Source organism: Pan paniscus, chromosome 11 (genome assembly GCF_029289425.2).
Source record: "Pan paniscus chromosome 11, NHGRI_mPanPan1-v2.0_pri, whole genome shotgun sequence".
NCBI classification, from domain to species: Eukaryota; Metazoa; Chordata; class Mammalia; order Primates; family Hominidae; genus Pan; species Pan paniscus.
The window spans coordinates 26,185,611-26,203,950 of record NC_073260.2 but is presented as its reverse complement, the minus strand read 5'-3'; the positions used below and the strand labels follow the sequence as shown (position 1 = coordinate 26,203,950).

Below are 18,340 nucleotides of genomic sequence, written 5' to 3'. Positions count from 1 at the left end.
GTACCTTTTCCTGAAGTTGTACCAGCTTCTGCTGGTAGGCATCTCTCTGTGCGCACACCTCCTGGTACTGCTGCAGGTGCTCATCCTTGGCGGAGGCCAACAAATGTTCACATTTTGCTTCCCACTGGGTCTGTAGTTCAGCCTGTACTAAAGACAGCTGCCAAGAGAAAGTAATGACCATATCATCCTTGGGGGTGGGGGAGTGAGATTCCATTGCACCTAGGGAAACCCATCTTTCAAAAGGCAAAAGAATAAGCTAACAGCCCAGATTTAACTGGGAAACTGTTTAAAAGACTCTCATTACTTTTAAAATAAATGCACTTCTTAAGATGTCATTGGTTGTCAGGACTCCAAAAGGTATTCCAAGCAGACAAAAGTGTGCCTATCTAGATAGGTCCCTGGAGGGCAGGGCCATGTGATCACTGCTTTTCAGGGTCTGAACCCTAAACTTTATAGGTTCAGAAACTTTTTTTCACCAAAATTCCCAGAGGTGGTCAAATTGAGGGCACCAATGCACTCTAATTAAACAAATGTATGCATATAAATTTTAAGCTTATAATGAGAAAGGTTGCTGTTGCACAGACTAGAGATCCAGCTGTGTCCTGCCACCATCCCTGGTTCCCTTCCTGATGACCTAAATCAATCCCTTCTTTTCAAGGATGATAATGTGCCTGAAGGATGGTGTCCGATGGTTGATGGTTTTGGCCTTACCATGTTTGGAATTTTTTTTGTAAGGAAACTATTTTTCATTTTTACTTATGTAATTAAATATTAACTAAGCTTTAAAAAAAGAAAGAAGATTCTCCATTCGATTCCTGGCTCTCCTGCACATATCTGGATTACTTTTTCTACCTTTCTCCAAAGTGAGAGTATCAGCTATGAGAAATGTCATCCTAAGGGTAAGGAAGAAACCAGAAGCTTTTCTCTCTGAGTCCTTCACACCTTCCCTCTATTTCCAAAGTGCTTCAGTTTCCCATTACCTGCTCTGCAGCTGCTTGGTCTGTGGACACTCGAGTCTTTTTCAAGAGCTGTCGAAGTTTGTCCAATTCCTCCTGGTATGACTTGCGAATTTCATCTATCTCCTCCTCGGCCTGAGAACGCTCTTGAGCTGACTTCTTTTTCCTTTCTGAGAGGTTCTTAGGAACAAGAGAACCATCATCAGCTCTAGCTTGTTAACAGAGAATAAAAAGGGATGATGGCGGTGGCAGTTAATTACCTTGTGGAATCCTTACTCCATTTCTGAAAACTCCATTTTTTAGTTGAATTTTCCCCTAAATATTTAACATTCTTGGCTACTGGGTGAGGAAAATGGTGACAGGAGAAGGAAAACAAGAAGAGCTGTATCTACCCCTCTATTAAGAGCTAGGGAACATCCTAACTTTAATAAAGGTACAGGAAATCAGACATTCTCATACCCTGATAGTAAGAAAACGAATGGATATACTCTCTTTGGATAGTAATCCTGTGAAAAGCCTTTAAAAACATACGTATCCAGAAATTCCACAAATTGTAATTAAGGATTCAATAAGTCATAGTCATAAAGAGTGTGTTACAAGGATGGTCACTGTAGTAGTATCTATAGTAATGACAAACTGAAAACAGCCAAGAGGTTAGAAGGAATTGGTTAAAAATAAATAAATAAAATGGAAAAAATCCTGGAAAAAAATGCAATTGCAGACCAAGATTTACCCTCTTAAAAGGCACTGGGCCAAAACAGCTTTACCTAATGAGATTTACTGAAGCCTCAGGAGCAGTTTATTATTTTCATATTTAAACTATTCCAGAACAGACAAAAAGATAGAAATGTTCTCACTTTGTTCACTTAGTATTTCCTGATATTAAAATTTTAACCAACAAAAGATACTACAAATAAAGTTAAAAGACAGCAAGCTAGAAAAATATTTACAACATCTATGACTGACAAAGGATTGATACTCTTAAAAGGGTTTACAAATCAAACTAATAATAGGAAAAAGGATAAAGGACACTAAAGAGAGAATTTACATAAGAAATACAAATAGGTATTAAATATATGAAAGCTTTACTACTAATAAAAATACACATTAAAACAAGATAAAATATTTCACCTGTCACACTAATGAAGATTAGAAAAAGTGATATATGTAGAGTGGGGAAGAATGTGACAAATGGGCTCACTCACATAGTGCTGAAAGTGTAAGCACTATTCTTTGAGGATGATCTGGTAATATTTATAAAAATTCAAATATGTAGCCTTCCCTTTGATCCCATGATTCTTACTCATGCAATCCATCACATAGGAATGCTCAAACAAATTTGCAAAAACAGTTATATAATATGAGAATGTCCATAGGAGCAGTGCTTAAAATAATGAAAAAATAAAAACATAAATATCCATCGATAGGCAAATAATTAAACAAATTATGGTACAGCCTCATAGTAGGCTACTATGCAGCAGTTAAATACGAGTGAGAAAGATCTCCTTCTTATGTAGTACAAGTCCATGATATTTTCCTAAAAAACATTAAACGTGATACCATTACTGTAAAAAAAGTTGTCAGTATACATATATGTATGTGTGTGAGTGTGAATGTATGTTTTCTACATACAGAAAACAATCTGGAAGGATCATACACTTTATAACTGTCACCTTCAATGTATGAGATTAGAGCGGGGAAAATTTTTTTTTAATTTTACACTTTTCTATATTATTTGTATTTGTTACAATAAGCACATACTATTGTAATTTGTAAAAGGAAAATAAAAATGTTTATTAAACAGCTAATTCTGGCCAACTGGGTTGTAGAGCTTACCTTTTCCAAGGACTCCTTCTCAACTCGAAGGTCAGTCAGTTCCTCCTCCAGGGATGTCACCTTGAGTTCCAGTTGTTTCCGGCTCTGCTTTTCACTTTTGAATTTGGACTGTGCTTGCTCAGAGGTTTCTTGGAGCTCTGGGATACAGGAGCAGAGAGACTTCGCTACAGAACCAAAGCTGTAATGGGCTATGTGTTATCCCAGCAGCTCTTTTTTTAAATTATTTTTTGGAGACAAAGCCTTGCTCCATCACTCAGGCTGGAGTGCAGTGGTGTGATCATAGCTCACTATAGCCTCCATCTCCTGGGCTCAAGCAGTCCTCCTGCCTCAGCCTCCCAGAGTGCTAGGATTACAGGCGTGAGCCCCTGCGCCTGGCCCCAGTGGCTCTTTCAAAGCCACGTGCTTTGATTTCCCAATCCTACCACACAAGCAGCCTCTGCTCACTTCTTTCAACATCACCTCACTGACCAGCAATAAGATTTGTCAAGCCGTCAGCTGACTCCCTCATCAACCCATATTTATCCCATAGAAAGTCATCTCTGTGTATACATGTCACCTTCTCCACATACGAAATGGAAAGGACATGTTCCCAGCAGTCAGAAATGACCTTTGAAACAGATAACTCCCACAATTCCATTTTGGCCACCATCTTAACACGCTGGGCCAATCATTGTTTAGTATTAGTCCAGGTTCTTTCTCACTGCTTGAGTAAGATAGTCTCAACTTTCTTGGTAGCTGGGACATTCTACCAAGAATTTGCTTTCAAAGCATCCCTTCTCAAATAAAGCTCTTTGAAATAAATAAAATTTGGGAAACTTTTGAGACTCTTATGACTCTTGAGGTAATTGTCATAAGGCACCACAAAAGCAGAAATGAGACATCTGAACAACATTCAAATCTAAGACTGTCTAACACATTTGCCTCATGTGGGCCCAGTCATGCTCTAAAAGGGAAGAGATGGGCTGGGAGCAATGGCCAATGCCTGTTAATCCCAACGCTTTGGGAGAACAGGGCGGAAGGATGGCTTGAGGTCAAGAGTTCACAACCAGCCTGGTCAACATAGTAAGACTCCTGTCTCTACAAAATATAAAAAATTTAAAAAAAAAATAAAAGGGAAGGGATGTATCTTCAAGGTAGCACCTTACCAATTGACATCATTGTTTTTTAGTTCTCTATTAGGCAAATGAACTTTGCTTCCACCCAACTCTGCTGCTGTTCCAGCTACCCCCTGCCCACTAGTCCCATGTCTGCCTTCCATATTTGTTTCCATAAACCAAGGTAGATTAATCAACCTGCTGGTCTTCACAAATCTTCTATCCAATCACCATGTCTTGCCAGGCACTGAACTAACACTAATATGGAGGAGAGGACTTTACAAAGATGAGCAAAACACCATGCTTATCAAACTGTGATAAGGGTTATAATAATGCACTATGAGATAAAGGATTTTTTTTAAAGAGATCAAATGTTCTAGAGAAAACTAGGAAAGCTTCTGAAAGAGGCAGATTTTGAAGAGGACTAAAAGCAGATATTGGTAATGGTGGGCATGTCAAGTCCAGAGAATAGCATGGATAAGAAGCAAGACAAGAACTACAGGATGAGCTGAAGAGCAGCCAGCAGGCTTGCTGGCATGGTCAGGGCCAGGATGAACTGGACAATATAACGGGAGACAAGCCAAGCAGGATGGGCCTTGAGTGTGAGGCTGAAGAGTTGCAATCCATCTTCTAGGAAAGAAGAAACCACACCAGGAAGCATTTCTTTTTTAAACTTCCACTGAGTCATGAGTTAGAACAACACATCAACTATTCCAGGCATTTGAAGCCAATCATAAGTACCAAAGATTTTGAAGCCAACACCTCCCCAAACAAAAGGGAACTGTGGCACTGATCAATTCCACATGAATAGTCAGTTCTTTTGCTGTTCCTTCTGTAAAACAATCGTGTAGGTTTTATACTAGTCTCCTTTAATTTTTGGTGCAGTCCTTCAAAAACTTCATGAGCATCATGCCAAAAAGATTGAGAGGAAGAAAACAGCTTAATTCCTTGAGTTTAAATGGCAACAATCCCAGCATCCCCCACCTAGCACATACCTGAGAGCTTTGCCTGCACTTTGGTGAGCTGGCCCCTGAGAAGATCTGTCTCCTTCAGGCTTTCTGTCAGCTGCATCTGCAGCTCTGTTTCCTTTTTTTGGTGAGCAGTCATTTTCAGCTGCAGATGAGAGACCTGTGCAGTGGCCGCTGCTAACTCCTCTGTCACCTTGGCCTGAATAATAACAAAGTATGATGTCACTTTAAACATAGGTGTTCTCCATGCAGGTGATGAACCAACCTCACATAACTCTATGTAGACTGAACTAGTAAACAGGGAGTTATGGCTGCCTTCAACCTGCATTAAACCAAATTCAAATTATGGGGTGGACCATCTCTCCTATACAATTATATTACTACTACTATTATGGCTCCTATACTATTATACCTATACTAGTATACTTGAATTTTTTTTTTTTTTTTTAGAGATGGGGTCTCGCTCAGTCATCCAGGCTAGAGTGCAATGACACGACATAGCTCACTGTAGCCTCAAACTCCTGGGCTCAAGCAATCCTCCCACCTCAGCCTCTGGAGTAGCTGGGACCACAGGTACAAGCTACTATGCCTGTCTATATTATACCTTACATACATTTTTACAGTTGTCTATTTCCTTATTATCATTTGTCTCTTCTTACTGTGTTCACTGTACCCACTTGTTTTAAATATATTTATTCCTCACCTTATTCCAAAGTCTTTATTGGTTTTATAGATTGCATTTAAAATCTGATATTTTGACTCTCCTAAAAAAAGAAAATAAAGGCTGGGCGCAGTGGCTCGCGCCTGTAATCCCACCACTTTGGGAGGCCGAAGCGGGCAGATCACGAGGTCAGGAGTTCGAGACCAGCCTGACCAACATGGTGAAACTCGGTCTCTACTAAAAATACAAAAATTAGCCAGGCATGGTGGCGGGCGCCTGTAATCCCAGCTACTCGGAGGCTAAGGCAGGAGAATCACTTGAACCCGGGAGGCAGAGGTTGCAGTAAGCTGAGATCATGCCACTGCACTCCTGCCTGGGCAACAGAGCAAGACTCCGTCTCAAAAGAAAAAAAAAAAAACAAGAAAATAAAATTGTATATAAAATAAAAATAACATGCCACTGCTCTGCCTGTGGGGTAATCATTCTTTTATTCCTTCACTTAATAAACTTGCTTTCACTTTAAAAAATAAATAAATAAAAATAAATAGGCTATAAATGAGTATCTGAGAGTATATGTAACCTTTAGACTAAGCTTTAAGATACTTATTTTTGCTATTCAGTAGCCTTAGGTTTTCACCTGCTAAACACAGATGACAATGAAATCTAGAACTTCCAGATATAGGAGTGGCTTTCATCTACTCATTGTCCTGCTTCAAATAGCCTAATGAAAACAAAACTAACTCAGAGCTCAGAGAGCTTTGCATCTATTCATAGCTCAGAGAGTTCACTAATAACAGAACATGCACCTCTCTCACAAGGACTTGCAGCAGCTAAAACACTGGAAGGGACAAATTCCAAAGGCGTGCCAATGAAATGGAGGGTCACTCTCTTGCTAAAGGTTAAGCAGAGTGGAAAATCACCCAAAAGCTCTTTTTATCTCAGGTCCTTAGCTAGAAAGGCCTCTCAGAAGCATAAAAATTAATGCTGTCGCCCAAATGTACATGTACACAGAAAATAAGGGAATGGATATTAATAATCATTATTTTTGAGTGGAAGGATTTATATTTTATGTTTGCTTATCTGTATTTCTAAATTTTCCAGACTGAACAGATGCAACTTTTATGATCAGAAAAAAATGTGTGTGTGTGTGTGTGTGTGTGTGTATAGGTGTACTTATAATTTTTTTTTAAGGTCAGGGTATAATCAAGTGAGAAGGGAAAACACAAAAAAATCTACACAGTGGATGGGATGGCTCCCCGGTTCCTACCCTGGATCAAATTCTACTGCTGACATGGAGAGTGAGAAAAAGAAAGCAATGACAGGAAGAACTAACAGTTCAGAAAAACAGTGAAAAAAAGCATGCAAGGTAGAAGCAGAAAAATAGTACTCAAGAGAGATAATAATTTGACACAGGAAAAGGAATATAGCTGAATGGAAATGGGGTCCTATGCAGGTCTTTTACCCTTTCATTCTCTGAGCCTTGGTCTGTCCCTGTAAAATAAAAAGGTTAAACTAAGAAGGCAACCTCTAATAGCTCTTCCAGTTTTAGCCATTATTCCACGATTTTTTGTGGTACTATTATATCACAGTGAAAAATAATTTCATTTACCAAATATTCATTGAGCCCTTAACCATACTTTTGTGAGCTGTGTCTGAAGGCAGAAAATTGCCTCCAGGGACAAAAGGACCTTGCCCATCTCCCTTTAAAAGGAGAGATCACCAGGAAAACTGTTAAGTGAGAAGTGGATCAAAAGAAAAAGAGGGGAGAGTCAAGGCTCAAAAAGTTTCACTGAAATAAAGATGATCAACCTTGGCATCCCAGTCATATGCATCAAGAGATTCCCTAAAAAATTTGTGTGAAGCATGGTATCTATAACACAGTGGGTTGTGGCAGATATTAGCTGTGATTACTATTGTCATTATTACTTCTACTGTTTTGCTATTATAAATAGAGCATCTACTGGGTTCAGTGCATGGTATCAGACATCTCTGGGGTTTATCAACATGAAAACATTTGGGTAGATTATTGAGCTAATTCAGGGGCTGGCAAACTATGACCTATGAGCCAAACTGACCTATTATTTTTGTAAATAAAGTTTTATTGGAACACATACACACACAAAACAGTGCTTCTCAACATGAGAATCACATGCTGAACTTCTTAAAAATGCTGCCCCTCCAAAGATTATGACGAAAGAAATCACTGACAAGAGCAGTAATTCCTACACCTGGAATCTATAGGATCTTTTTAAAAGTTCAGATTCAGGCCCCAGCTAGATATACTAAATTAGAATCTCTGGAGGTTCGGGATTTAAGAATATCTAGTTTTAATCAAGCACCCCAAGTAAGTCTGAGGCAGCCAGTGTTTGTGGACCACTGATCTCGAACAAGTTACAGTAATCATTTTAGCCCTGAATAGTAAGAGTGAGGCCAAATAATATATTTAGATGCCCTTTATAAAGAAAAAACAAACAAGCAAACAAAAGGAGTAAAGGAAAGGAAGAGAAGAAATAAAAGTAGAGGAAGGAGAAATAGTAAAAAGTGCATTTAGTGGGTGGGGAGTGGTGAAGTGACTTCAGTACTACCTAATGATAACAATGTTACAGGCTGCTGATCTTGACCTAGGCATTAGGAGTCAGTCACATAAATAAGAAATGATATAAAGTAATGGGAACAGAACAGGGTCAGGATTGGACAGGGCTGTGCAGGATGAGGCACTGCTTGCCTGGATTCTAGGGCTAAGAGAAGACAAAGATTAGCATAAGACATAGTAAGGAATCCTCATTACAGAATATGAGAAAGTGAGTAAACTCCACAAGTTACAAGTGTGTTCAATCTAACTTTTCATGTTTTCAAGGAAAACACAAATACAAAATATAAACGAGTTCTAAACCTCTGAGAAGAAAGACAGCAGATGAAAAAGTCAGGATCTCCTAGCTGATGAGTGGTAGCCCAAACAAGAAGGAATCCATTCAGGATAAAGAACGTCACTGGAGCAAGGGGAGAAGCGAGCTTCAGAATCAGCAGATCCCAACCCAAGACCCACTACTTACTGCTACTGCAGGAACAGGTCAAAATTCCTGGTTTTGAAAGGATTGAAGTCAAACAGTAGTATTCTAAAATGCTTTGGCAGACACAGATGAAGGAGCAAACAATCTTAAATTCCACTAAAAAGAACCTACACATCTGTTACCTGGCATAAAGGAAATTTTCTGTTGATTTTGTCAACAGAATAAATTTAGTTTCTAATAAGCTGTGTAATTCTTAACTAATCAAATTACTAAGATCAGTGAGTATTTTTGAGTCACCTTACTGCGAAGCATATTATAAAACAGAAATGTAGATGATGGATACATGAAAACCTGCTGGGAGATATCTAGTTCTTTTTGCAGTGACTGCAAAAATTCTGTTGGAAAGCCGACTGGTGAGTGTGTACACGGGACCATTCCTTAGCTCTACCCATCCTGATCTGGGCTTTTCTCTCCCCAGTTGCTTTACCTTCTCTTGTTCAGCATGCAATACTCTTGCCTGTGTGTTTTCTGTGGCTGTCTGAAGTGAGTTGTTCCTCTTCTCCATCATCAGGTTACTCTGCTCAACATACCTGTGAAAGAAATAGGGAAAAAGAAAACATTTATCAAGCACTGAGTGTATGGCAGGCACAACCCAATGCCCATTCTGTCCTCACAACATTGCTGCTCTATACCTTCATCAAAAGCAATCTGAAAGCATTTTCTTTTCCTTAGATCTGAAGTAGTGAGATCTAAGGAAATCAGGTTGGAAGCAGGAACCTGGGCCAGCAGTGAACTACCCTGAATAATGGAGAGGACAACAATGTGAAGGGTGTGTGATAATGGGAATGAGTAGGAAAGAGACAGGAGTAACGAGGCTATAAGAAAGAGGGAAGAAGAGAAAGCCATTCCCCCAGCTCTGTCATGTGGGAGACAAGAGACAGCGGAGAAGAGAAATATGGGAGAATGATTTTTTTTTAAGTGAAATGCTGTGTTGTGATGTGTTCCACTCATCCTCCCCACCCACCCCTCCAAATCTTCAGAAGTATCTACAAAAAGTACAAAATCCTTAGGTCTTATATGGGAATCAGTGAAGTTTTGGCTGAGTTCTGATGGATAAAATAGAGTTAGCCCACACAGAAGAGGGAAGAGTTGACACCAGAGTTCTGTAAGTAATAATACCAGTTTTAAAGATAAAGAAACTAGGGCCAGCAGGAATAAATAACATGCCCAGAGCCACAAAATGAATGAGGGTCAGAGCAGGAATCAAACACAGGTCTGCCCTACATCACAGCCTACTGAGCTCCTTCTACTGCAATGCCTCTCAGAAAACAGGCAATAATTCACACGACAGGCAGGAAACAGAAATGGCAGAAATACATACATACTGCCCTAAACAAATACGTGTACTTAAGCTGGGCATATACACAATAAACCCTTTTGTCCATCCTAGCCAGGCCCCGTACCTGTCATTACCTCTGATTTCGTTCAATTAGTTCACTAATCTTGTCATTCTGTTCTTCTATCCGATTGCTCTTTTCAAGGATCTCTTGCTTCAATCTTTCATTTTCCTAAATTCAAAATATATGATGTACAATTTAAGTGTCTTGGGAGAAAAGTGCCAGACAGAAGAGAATCAACTTGAACTGACAGGTGACATTGTTAACATGTTTTGAGACAAAACACTAGAACTTATGTCCACATGTATGTTAAAACAACACATCAGATTATAACTGATGGATACAAATCACTAGGTCCAATGGATTGAGTGAATAAATGGCTAAAAAAAGAAGTGAAATTCTGAAGTATGGTCAAAAAAGCAATGTTTCCTTCAGAATATATAGTGATAAGTCACTTGGACAGAATTAAACCATAATAGATTTTCTAGAATTGTCTAACCCAGTGTAGCGTTTATCACAGGCTATTTCTGGGGTGGAGGTGTTAAAGAGTAATACCTCTGAGAAGACAGGATGGGTAAGACCTTCAGCCTGAGTGGTATGTTCTTAATCACCCTCACCTGAATGATTCGCTGGATGTTGCTCATAATCATGCTTGTTTCCATTGTAACTGACATGCTAGGAATAAGCATGGAATTGCCAGCACTATGTTTCTGTAACTCTTCAACCTACAAAAGGGATACCAGAAAGACCTTGTGAGAAATTATAAAATGAAGAAATACAATTTACCCAAGATTTGACCCTGTTGTTAAGGGGGTTAATGAGTTCCTGGGACAATCTCTAACTGTTAAGTTAGAGTTTTCTCCTACTAACTGGATCCCAACATAATTATAACTATCCTTGTAGGGAAATAACCTCTCACTACTACCAATGCAGGAAACCAAAGAAGAGTTTACCTACAGCTCTGGCTGCTCCCTGTTTACATCCCCACTTTCAACATCACCCCAACTCTGACTCAGTCACCTTAGTCATGAGATGATCCATTTTATCAGCCACTTTGCTGACTGCCATTCGAATTTCAGTGTTATGTTGCCGGGCTTCAGTCATGAGAAATGAAGCCATATCACCTGATCCTAAACAGATATAAGCCAAAAAGAAACTTATGAAACTGGAGCAGAGGAAACTGTATGAAGAAAAGCTAGTAGCTCTTCCAGTAAAGAAAGAAATTAATACGTCCATACACTAGGAAATGCTATAGGTGACTTCACCCTGTCAGGAGAAGATATATGGGAGAGAGTAGAGGCAAAAGGGCTTCAAAGTAAACAATAACTAAGCCGTGTTCCTGCAAAATGCATCAAGGGCTACATCTGGTCCAAGGGCACAAATATGCCCACTTTGCACTGCCACAGCACCGGCAGCTCAGATTACTTTCCCGTTCATCCAACTGTATGCCAAGCATTGTACCAGGTACCAGGAATACAGCAGTAAACAAAACACGGCTTCTGCCCTTGGTGAGCTCTCAGTCTGGCTGGGAGACTGACATGTAAACAAATCATTACAAGAGAGTGTATTAAGTGCAAAACAATGGACCATATACTAGGTATAAAAGTAGCACAGAGAAAAGCACGATTAACTCTTTGTTGACACGCGTACACAGTTGTGTTTGTGGGAAGAGAGGAAAGAGGGACAGAGAATAGTCAGGGAAGGCTTCACAGAGGGAGATGACAGTTTTGATGGATGAAAAAGCATATCCCAGATGGAGAAGCAGAGCTTCCAGATAAAGGCTGCATTCAGGAAATCCTGACCAGTCCAGAACCACAAATTATGTTGCAGGACATACTGGCTTATTCCTACCACTGTCCTAATACCAAAGCTGATTACTAAACAGAAGACTAATAGCAGAACAAGGCAGGATTCCATCATACCAGTTTACACTTTATCTTGGTTTGATTTTTTTACATTAGATACTCACATTTGTACATGCATACAAAATATCTGAAAAGTTACCCAAGTAACTGTTAACAACAGTTTCCCAAGGTCAGGGGGTTTATGGAGGGGAAGGACAGTAACTTTTCACTTTACACCCTTTTGTACTGCTTGACTTTTTTATAAAAGTCTCTTATTTTCATAATTTAAAAATGTTAACAGAGTAGCTTTCATTAGAGATACTAAACACCTATAGTATTCAACTTTCTCCCAATTTCCTCGAATGTTTTGCTCTTTTACTATTTTCTCTAAAGTCTAGCTACTCTAACAGAGGAATTAAAAGGGCCAGGGGAGAAAATCCAAGGAAAAAAACACAGAATGTGGACACAAGGAAACATTGGGGGATGACGGAAATGTTCTAAAATAGGATTGTAGTGATGAATGCACAACTCTGCAAATTTACTAAAAAACTTTTGAATTGTACATTTAAAATGAATGAATGTGTGGAATATATATTATATCTCAACAAAGCTGTTAAAAAAGAGAAGAAACAATGAGTAGAGAGCTGTTGGCGTGAAAATGAAGGAGGAGCAAGAAGAGGGAAAGCACAGCAAGAGCGGAAGATGAGAAACTGAGGGAATTACTCCCTACCTTGGAAATGGGGAGGCTGAGAGAGCGGTGCTGGGTACAAAGGCCGAACGGGCTGCAGCTGGGAGGTGACGGCAGATGCCTGGGGATAAGCGTAGGCTTGCATACCTGCATAGGGCTGAGAAACTGACGAGTTACCACTGGTTGATAAAACATGCATGTCTTTCTTTTTTGTTCACATTTTTCTTTGGTGGAATAAAGTGGATGAGCTGGGAGGAGACTCAAACTTACTGAAGCTAGAGATGGGTGAGATCTGGGTTTGGCAGTGGGTAAGGACTGCAGCAGGAGAGTTATCTATGTATCCCAGGGGAAACCAGTCACTAAAATCCTACCCAGAAACTGAAGAAAGTGTATCTTAGGTCACTACCCAGTCATCTGGTGAGATAATTTAATTAAGCAAGGATTCATTCCCCATTATCAGGTCTATTGTCTAAGAAGTTTTTAGATTAATAAACTCTGCTTAGCTTCCATTGAGTTCAAAGGAGAAGTGCTCACTGAGATTCCAAACCAAATCTGCCAATTTCCAAGGATGCCTCTCCCCTGCTAGATTCTGAAGCTAATCCGCGAGACCAAGAGCTCTCATATTCCTTTGAGCCTCGGTCACCTCAACTGTAAGAGGAAGATAATAATATCACTTCATAGGGCTGTTGTGTGGACTAAATGAAGTGAGATAGGTAAAGTTCTGAAAAGCTAGTAAGTTACAGGCCTGACAGATAGTAAGCGCTTAATAAACAGCAGCTTTTATTTTAATGAGGATGGTAATTCTTCCTTGAAATAAGGAAGTCTAGCTCATTTCCAGGGATAGATATAACTACGCATCCACTTAAAAAAAATTCTTAGTCTACAGCATAGTAATTCTCCATGGAGGAGAGGAGGGATGGGGAGAAAGAGGGCAACAGTGGGACTTTTTCCAGTTTCGAGACTCCCCATGTTAATGAGGCATAGCCTATCCACCATCATTCCCACACCTCCATTAAGCATCACAAGGAGTGAGCAGCTGTTATCAGTGACAATATGCCTTATCCACCAAGTGTGTTGAGGCAGAAGAAAGGGTCTGCTACCCCTGGCAAACAGGCTGCTGCCATTGTTTTCTGTGATAACAGGAAAAAAGCCTTCTTTAAGAAAAGTTTACTAGATAGCAGAGTCCAGCTACATTTTCCACATGGTTCCACTTTTAAACCATACCATTCTGCTGAATATACTGCAGAATGTTAGCCTGCCAACTTTTAGTAGAAAAGAATACAGAAGAACGTGAATATACACGCTTCAACTGGATATGTGTGAAAAGAAAAGGAAACAAACATTGATTGGACCTTTACTACGTTGTACTAGGGGCTCTACTTGTTCTTGCATTTAATCTTTATGACACTGGAACGTAGGTTATCCTTTGCCCGGTTTAGAGATAAGAAAGTGGTAACCAAGGAAGGGAAAAAAATTACAAACTCTGACTTTGGGGAACTGCTACTGTATGAAATGTACAGGAAGAAGAAAAGAGACTGACTAGAACCACAGCAAATTATAGGATATAATTAATACGGTTATAAAATGTTACCTGAAAGGATTGGGCATTTCCACATACAGCTGAGTGGGAATCGAGAGATGAAACTTGCATTAAGGCAGCAGAAGGTGCCTGGAGCCCAGAAACAGATGGCTGAGGTGCTAAGATAAAGGGAGACATTTTCACTGTTATCCACCCTTGCTTCTTGGTATGAGTCTAGACTAGCACCTTACATACCATCATGCTTCAGACTCAACTATTTTCCTTGCCTAGTCTCCCTACACTCAGCTCTACTGCAATCTCAGGAATGAGCCAGTGGAAGGAAACTGGGTGCTCTCATGTGCTTCTGACTCAGCCCTAGGATCCCATCCGACAGGAAGTGCAGAACACACCCAGGGAGATGTCTCAATAGCTGAGTGCAGATTTCCAAAACTGACAGTGCAACACAGCAGAAGTCACAACCAGCAGCCAGGTCCATCTCTGGGTGTGAAAATGCCTTACCCAGGGACAAACTGACAAGCGTCATACTCTTACATTTACACTTTAGTCCTCAGTACTGAAACAATGCAGCCTAACAGTTTAAGGAACAGTGACGATAATTTTCGTGCTGACCCAGTTCAAGGCCACAGAGCCTCAGAGAGGTTCCTTACCCTGTGAGGTCATCTGTGGTAACGCTGGATGGGCCGGCTGAAGAGAGGGCTGGACGGACGGAGTCACCACAGGCTGCCCACCTCCTCGCAGAGCGTTCACATCCTGAAACAGGAACGAGCGTTTGGGTTACTCTGTACGGGGTCCCTCATTGAAGACTGAGGCTGACTGTCTGCCCTAAACCTGCTTCCAACACAGGATTTCTAGGCAAAGAAGAGGAAGGAAAGGTAAGCGGAAGGCCAAGAGTTGAGGGTGTGGGTTGTGGAGAAAAAGCACTCTGCTATGCAATAAAGTAAGAGTCCTTCTCCCTATAATCATATTGAATAAGTAAATATAGTTAATTTCCACAAATATTCTCAGAGCTTGATGTTCTATTGTCTGAAGCAGCTAAACTAACCACTCTTCAGAATATATCATTTTCCAAACCAGTAACTACCTTAAGACAAATCTAATCTATTCCCACAAAAAAAGTGGTCTTTTGCAAGAAATAATCCAGCCTCTTCGCTTCTTACAAATCATCCCCATAGTCCTCAAGGTACTCAATGAAAATCAGATAACGTAGGATTCACTGCACCTGATTAACATGCTGTTTTTGGATAATATAGTTTTAGGATGTTTTTCCAACATTCTTTATTTTCATAAAACCAAAGCTTTTCATAAAATCAAAGCTATAACTCTAAACAAAGTTATTCTACCTCCTGCTTCATATAAGACACAGAAAATCTTGAGGCACAATATACAGTGACTGTAATCTGCTATGCTATAGTTCAAAGACCAAAGTTTCAGACATTCTTTTACTTTAGAACTTCACCTTGTCCCCTTATATTCTCTTCTAGAAAAACATCCCAGTTTTAGATTTCTACAGCTCTTAACCAACCTAAATGTCTAACAACAGAGTGAAAGGAATTCTAATAAAATGATATAATAGAACACTGGGTTTCCTTTAAACCACTTTATTTACTTAAATCATTTATGTTAATGTAAATGTTTATGATACAACATTAGGTTTAAAAATCAGGTTACAAAGCAATATATAAAGACGAATGCCCTTTTTGTTCAATATGTTTCTTTTCTATAATTTTAAATTATTCTAAAATGAATAAGTAGCACATAAAATTTTTAATAAAAATATTCTTATTTACACTGCATTTCCAGACCAGAAAAAAATAATCCTATAACAATAGGCCTCAGAAATCCTATCTTCCTTTAAGATGTTAAATCTACATAGAGCTTTTCCAAGAAATAAAACAAAAATGTAAAATATAAAGTATATTCCAGAAAAAATTTTTTCAAGACCATCGCCCTTTCCTTGTTTTCTATCAAAGTAAAAGAATACTAAAAATCAGTCTAAGTTATATATTTCACTTCAGTTGAGAAAGGACGATTATATTCAATAAAGAACTAACCACTAGAAAATAATTAAGTTAAAATTAAGTTACTTTATAGCATACAACAAATTCCAAATGGATTAAAAATTTAGATCTAATTATAAAATATTGATCAATATCTTTAAAAATACATGTGATATTTATAATCTGAAAGTGGAGAGGCTTTCTAAGCATAATGTCAAAAGCAAATAACAAGGGGAGAAAATTGACAGACTTGAATTCAATAAAATTATTGAACTTCTAAATAGAAAACAAACACAAGAATACCACATACAAAGTCAAAAGACATACTAGTTGGAGCTTTAGTGATAGGCAACATCAGCGAGAAGACTAACATTTCCCAAAAGAATCTAAACATTCGCTCAATAAATATGAATTGAACACCTGCTATGGATTGGGCATCATGCTGCCCAGAGAGTGATCTTTAGTAACAACAGAGATTCTAGTAAAGAAGGCTAAATTAACTACTGAAAACTGCCCAGTTCTTGTAAAAGATCTACAAAATTGCTTCCATCTCTCAGGGAAGTACTAATCACAGTAGAAACACATGTACCAATACCAATCTGTATCATTTTGCATATTAGCTCTCTAAATAATGATTCTGCCTTAGAGGCAGAAAAAACAATCACTCCAACCAAATGAAAAGAAAGATGATGGCGACATCTGTACTATTCATTCTAATACAGCCAGGGGGACATACTTCGATTTCTGAATCATTGGAATCCAGCTGTGGTGGAAGGATGGGCAGCATGGGCTGGCCCATTTTAGCCATCCGAGAGATCAACTTGGCTTTGACTGCATCGGGACTCTAAAAAGAGAGGAAAGTCACAAAAATCACTGTGATCAAGGCTCATCACCTTCAGGCAGCTCTATCCCTTTGGCTCTTGTATCAAATCCTTCAACAAATCCCCCTACCATATCTATTTAAAAACATTTCCTCTAGAAAATAAGAAAGATTTCTTGCATAGAAGTATACATGGATCACAATTAATAGCAGTAAAAATAATTCCCTGTATCTTTGGAATGGACAAAGTGGTTTCACATATATTGCCTCATTTCAATCAAGTCTCCCCAGCAGGCATAATTAGTCTCATTTTACAGATGAAAACTAAAGTGAGATGTTAAGAAAGGGAGGCATTTTAGGTGACAGTACCCTCACTCAAAAGCCTGAAGCAATTCGGTAGATAATTCAGAAGAGATCTGTGGAGAAAAGGAAACAGGAGCTCTTTGTTTTAACTTCAGGTTCACTTAACTATGACTTGGCATTAACTACCCACTAGACCCTGTGCTAGAAGCTTCCATTAACTGATCCAAAATTTCAGAATGGCAAGTAAGTACACCTGAAGGTGCACAACATGAGCTATTGGGTGTAGAAGGAAATGATCATAACCTCCATTTTTATTATTATTACTTTTTCTTTTTTTTTTTTGAGATGGGGTCTCTATCACCCAGGTTGGAGTGCAGTGGCGTGATCTCGGCTCACTGCAACTTCCATTTCCCAGATTTAAGAGGTCTTCCCAGCCCAGCCTCCCAAGTAGCTGGGACCACAGGTGCTAATTTTTTGTATTTTTGGTCGAGAAAGGGCTTCGCCATGTTGCCCAGGCTGCATTTTTATTATTTTTAAGCTATCAATGTAAGATAGTGAGTTTGCTTACAGGGATTGGTGGTACTTTATGTACATAATTTGTCGATAAACGTATACTGGGAGTGTGTGCTTATTTTTTCGTAACTGATGATATATCCAAAAAAAGTTGGATACATCAGGAAAGGACTAGTTATACAGACCATATGCACACAATGGAATATTGTGATAAGCAGATTAAAATGAGGAAGCTCTCTATACACCAACATGAAAAGATTCTGCATTATATATATATATAATATAAATTATATATATATAGTTATATGGAAAAGGCAAGGTGCATTACATACAGAGTATGCTACTTTGTGTGTGTGAAAGGAGGGAGGAATAAAAAATACATTTCTACTTGCGTGCACCTGCATAAAGAAACACTGAATATATAAGAAACTAATAAAAGCAGTTACCTAAGGGGTGTGAGATGGAATAGGGTAGATAAGGACAGGAATAGGAGTGAGTCCTCACAATGTAGATCTTGTTATATTGTTTTGATAACTGTGCCATATAAATGTAATTACCTATTCAAAACAAAAGATAAAAACTAAAATGGAAAAGAAAAAGAAAAAGAAAGGTGGTTAATTTCATGTTACGTGAATTTTGCCTCCATTAAAAAAACAAATTTGTTTAAAAAAAAGAGAGAAGAAAAATAGTTGGAGGCCATTAGTCTGCTAGA

The 18,340-nt window shown here is 38.9% G+C and overlaps 1 protein-coding gene across 2 annotated transcripts in view; it reads right to left on the bottom strand.

Moving 5' to 3' along the window:
- FKBP15 (FKBP prolyl isomerase family member 15) overlaps positions 1 to 18,340 on the bottom strand; it is a 57,211-nt gene that overhangs the window by 7,953 nt on the left and 30,918 nt on the right. For both annotated transcript variants that reach the window (XM_008958544.6, XM_008958547.5), the window contains 12 exons: positions 16,729 to 16,836; positions 14,643 to 14,745; positions 14,047 to 14,153; positions 12,498 to 12,612; positions 10,944 to 11,053; positions 10,541 to 10,648; positions 10,000 to 10,094; positions 9,014 to 9,116; positions 4,882 to 5,053; positions 2,793 to 2,929; positions 981 to 1,136; positions 5 to 157 (listed from right to left, as the gene is read on the bottom strand). In XM_008958544.6, coding sequence (XP_008956792.3) covers positions 5 to 157; positions 981 to 1,136; positions 2,793 to 2,929; positions 4,882 to 5,053; positions 9,014 to 9,116; positions 10,000 to 10,094; positions 10,541 to 10,648; positions 10,944 to 11,053; positions 12,498 to 12,612; positions 14,047 to 14,153; positions 14,643 to 14,745; positions 16,729 to 16,836 — 1,467 coding nt within the window. The remainder of the gene's footprint in view (positions 1 to 4; positions 158 to 980; positions 1,137 to 2,792; positions 2,930 to 4,881; positions 5,054 to 9,013; positions 9,117 to 9,999; positions 10,095 to 10,540; positions 10,649 to 10,943; positions 11,054 to 12,497; positions 12,613 to 14,046; positions 14,154 to 14,642; positions 14,746 to 16,728; positions 16,837 to 18,340) is intronic.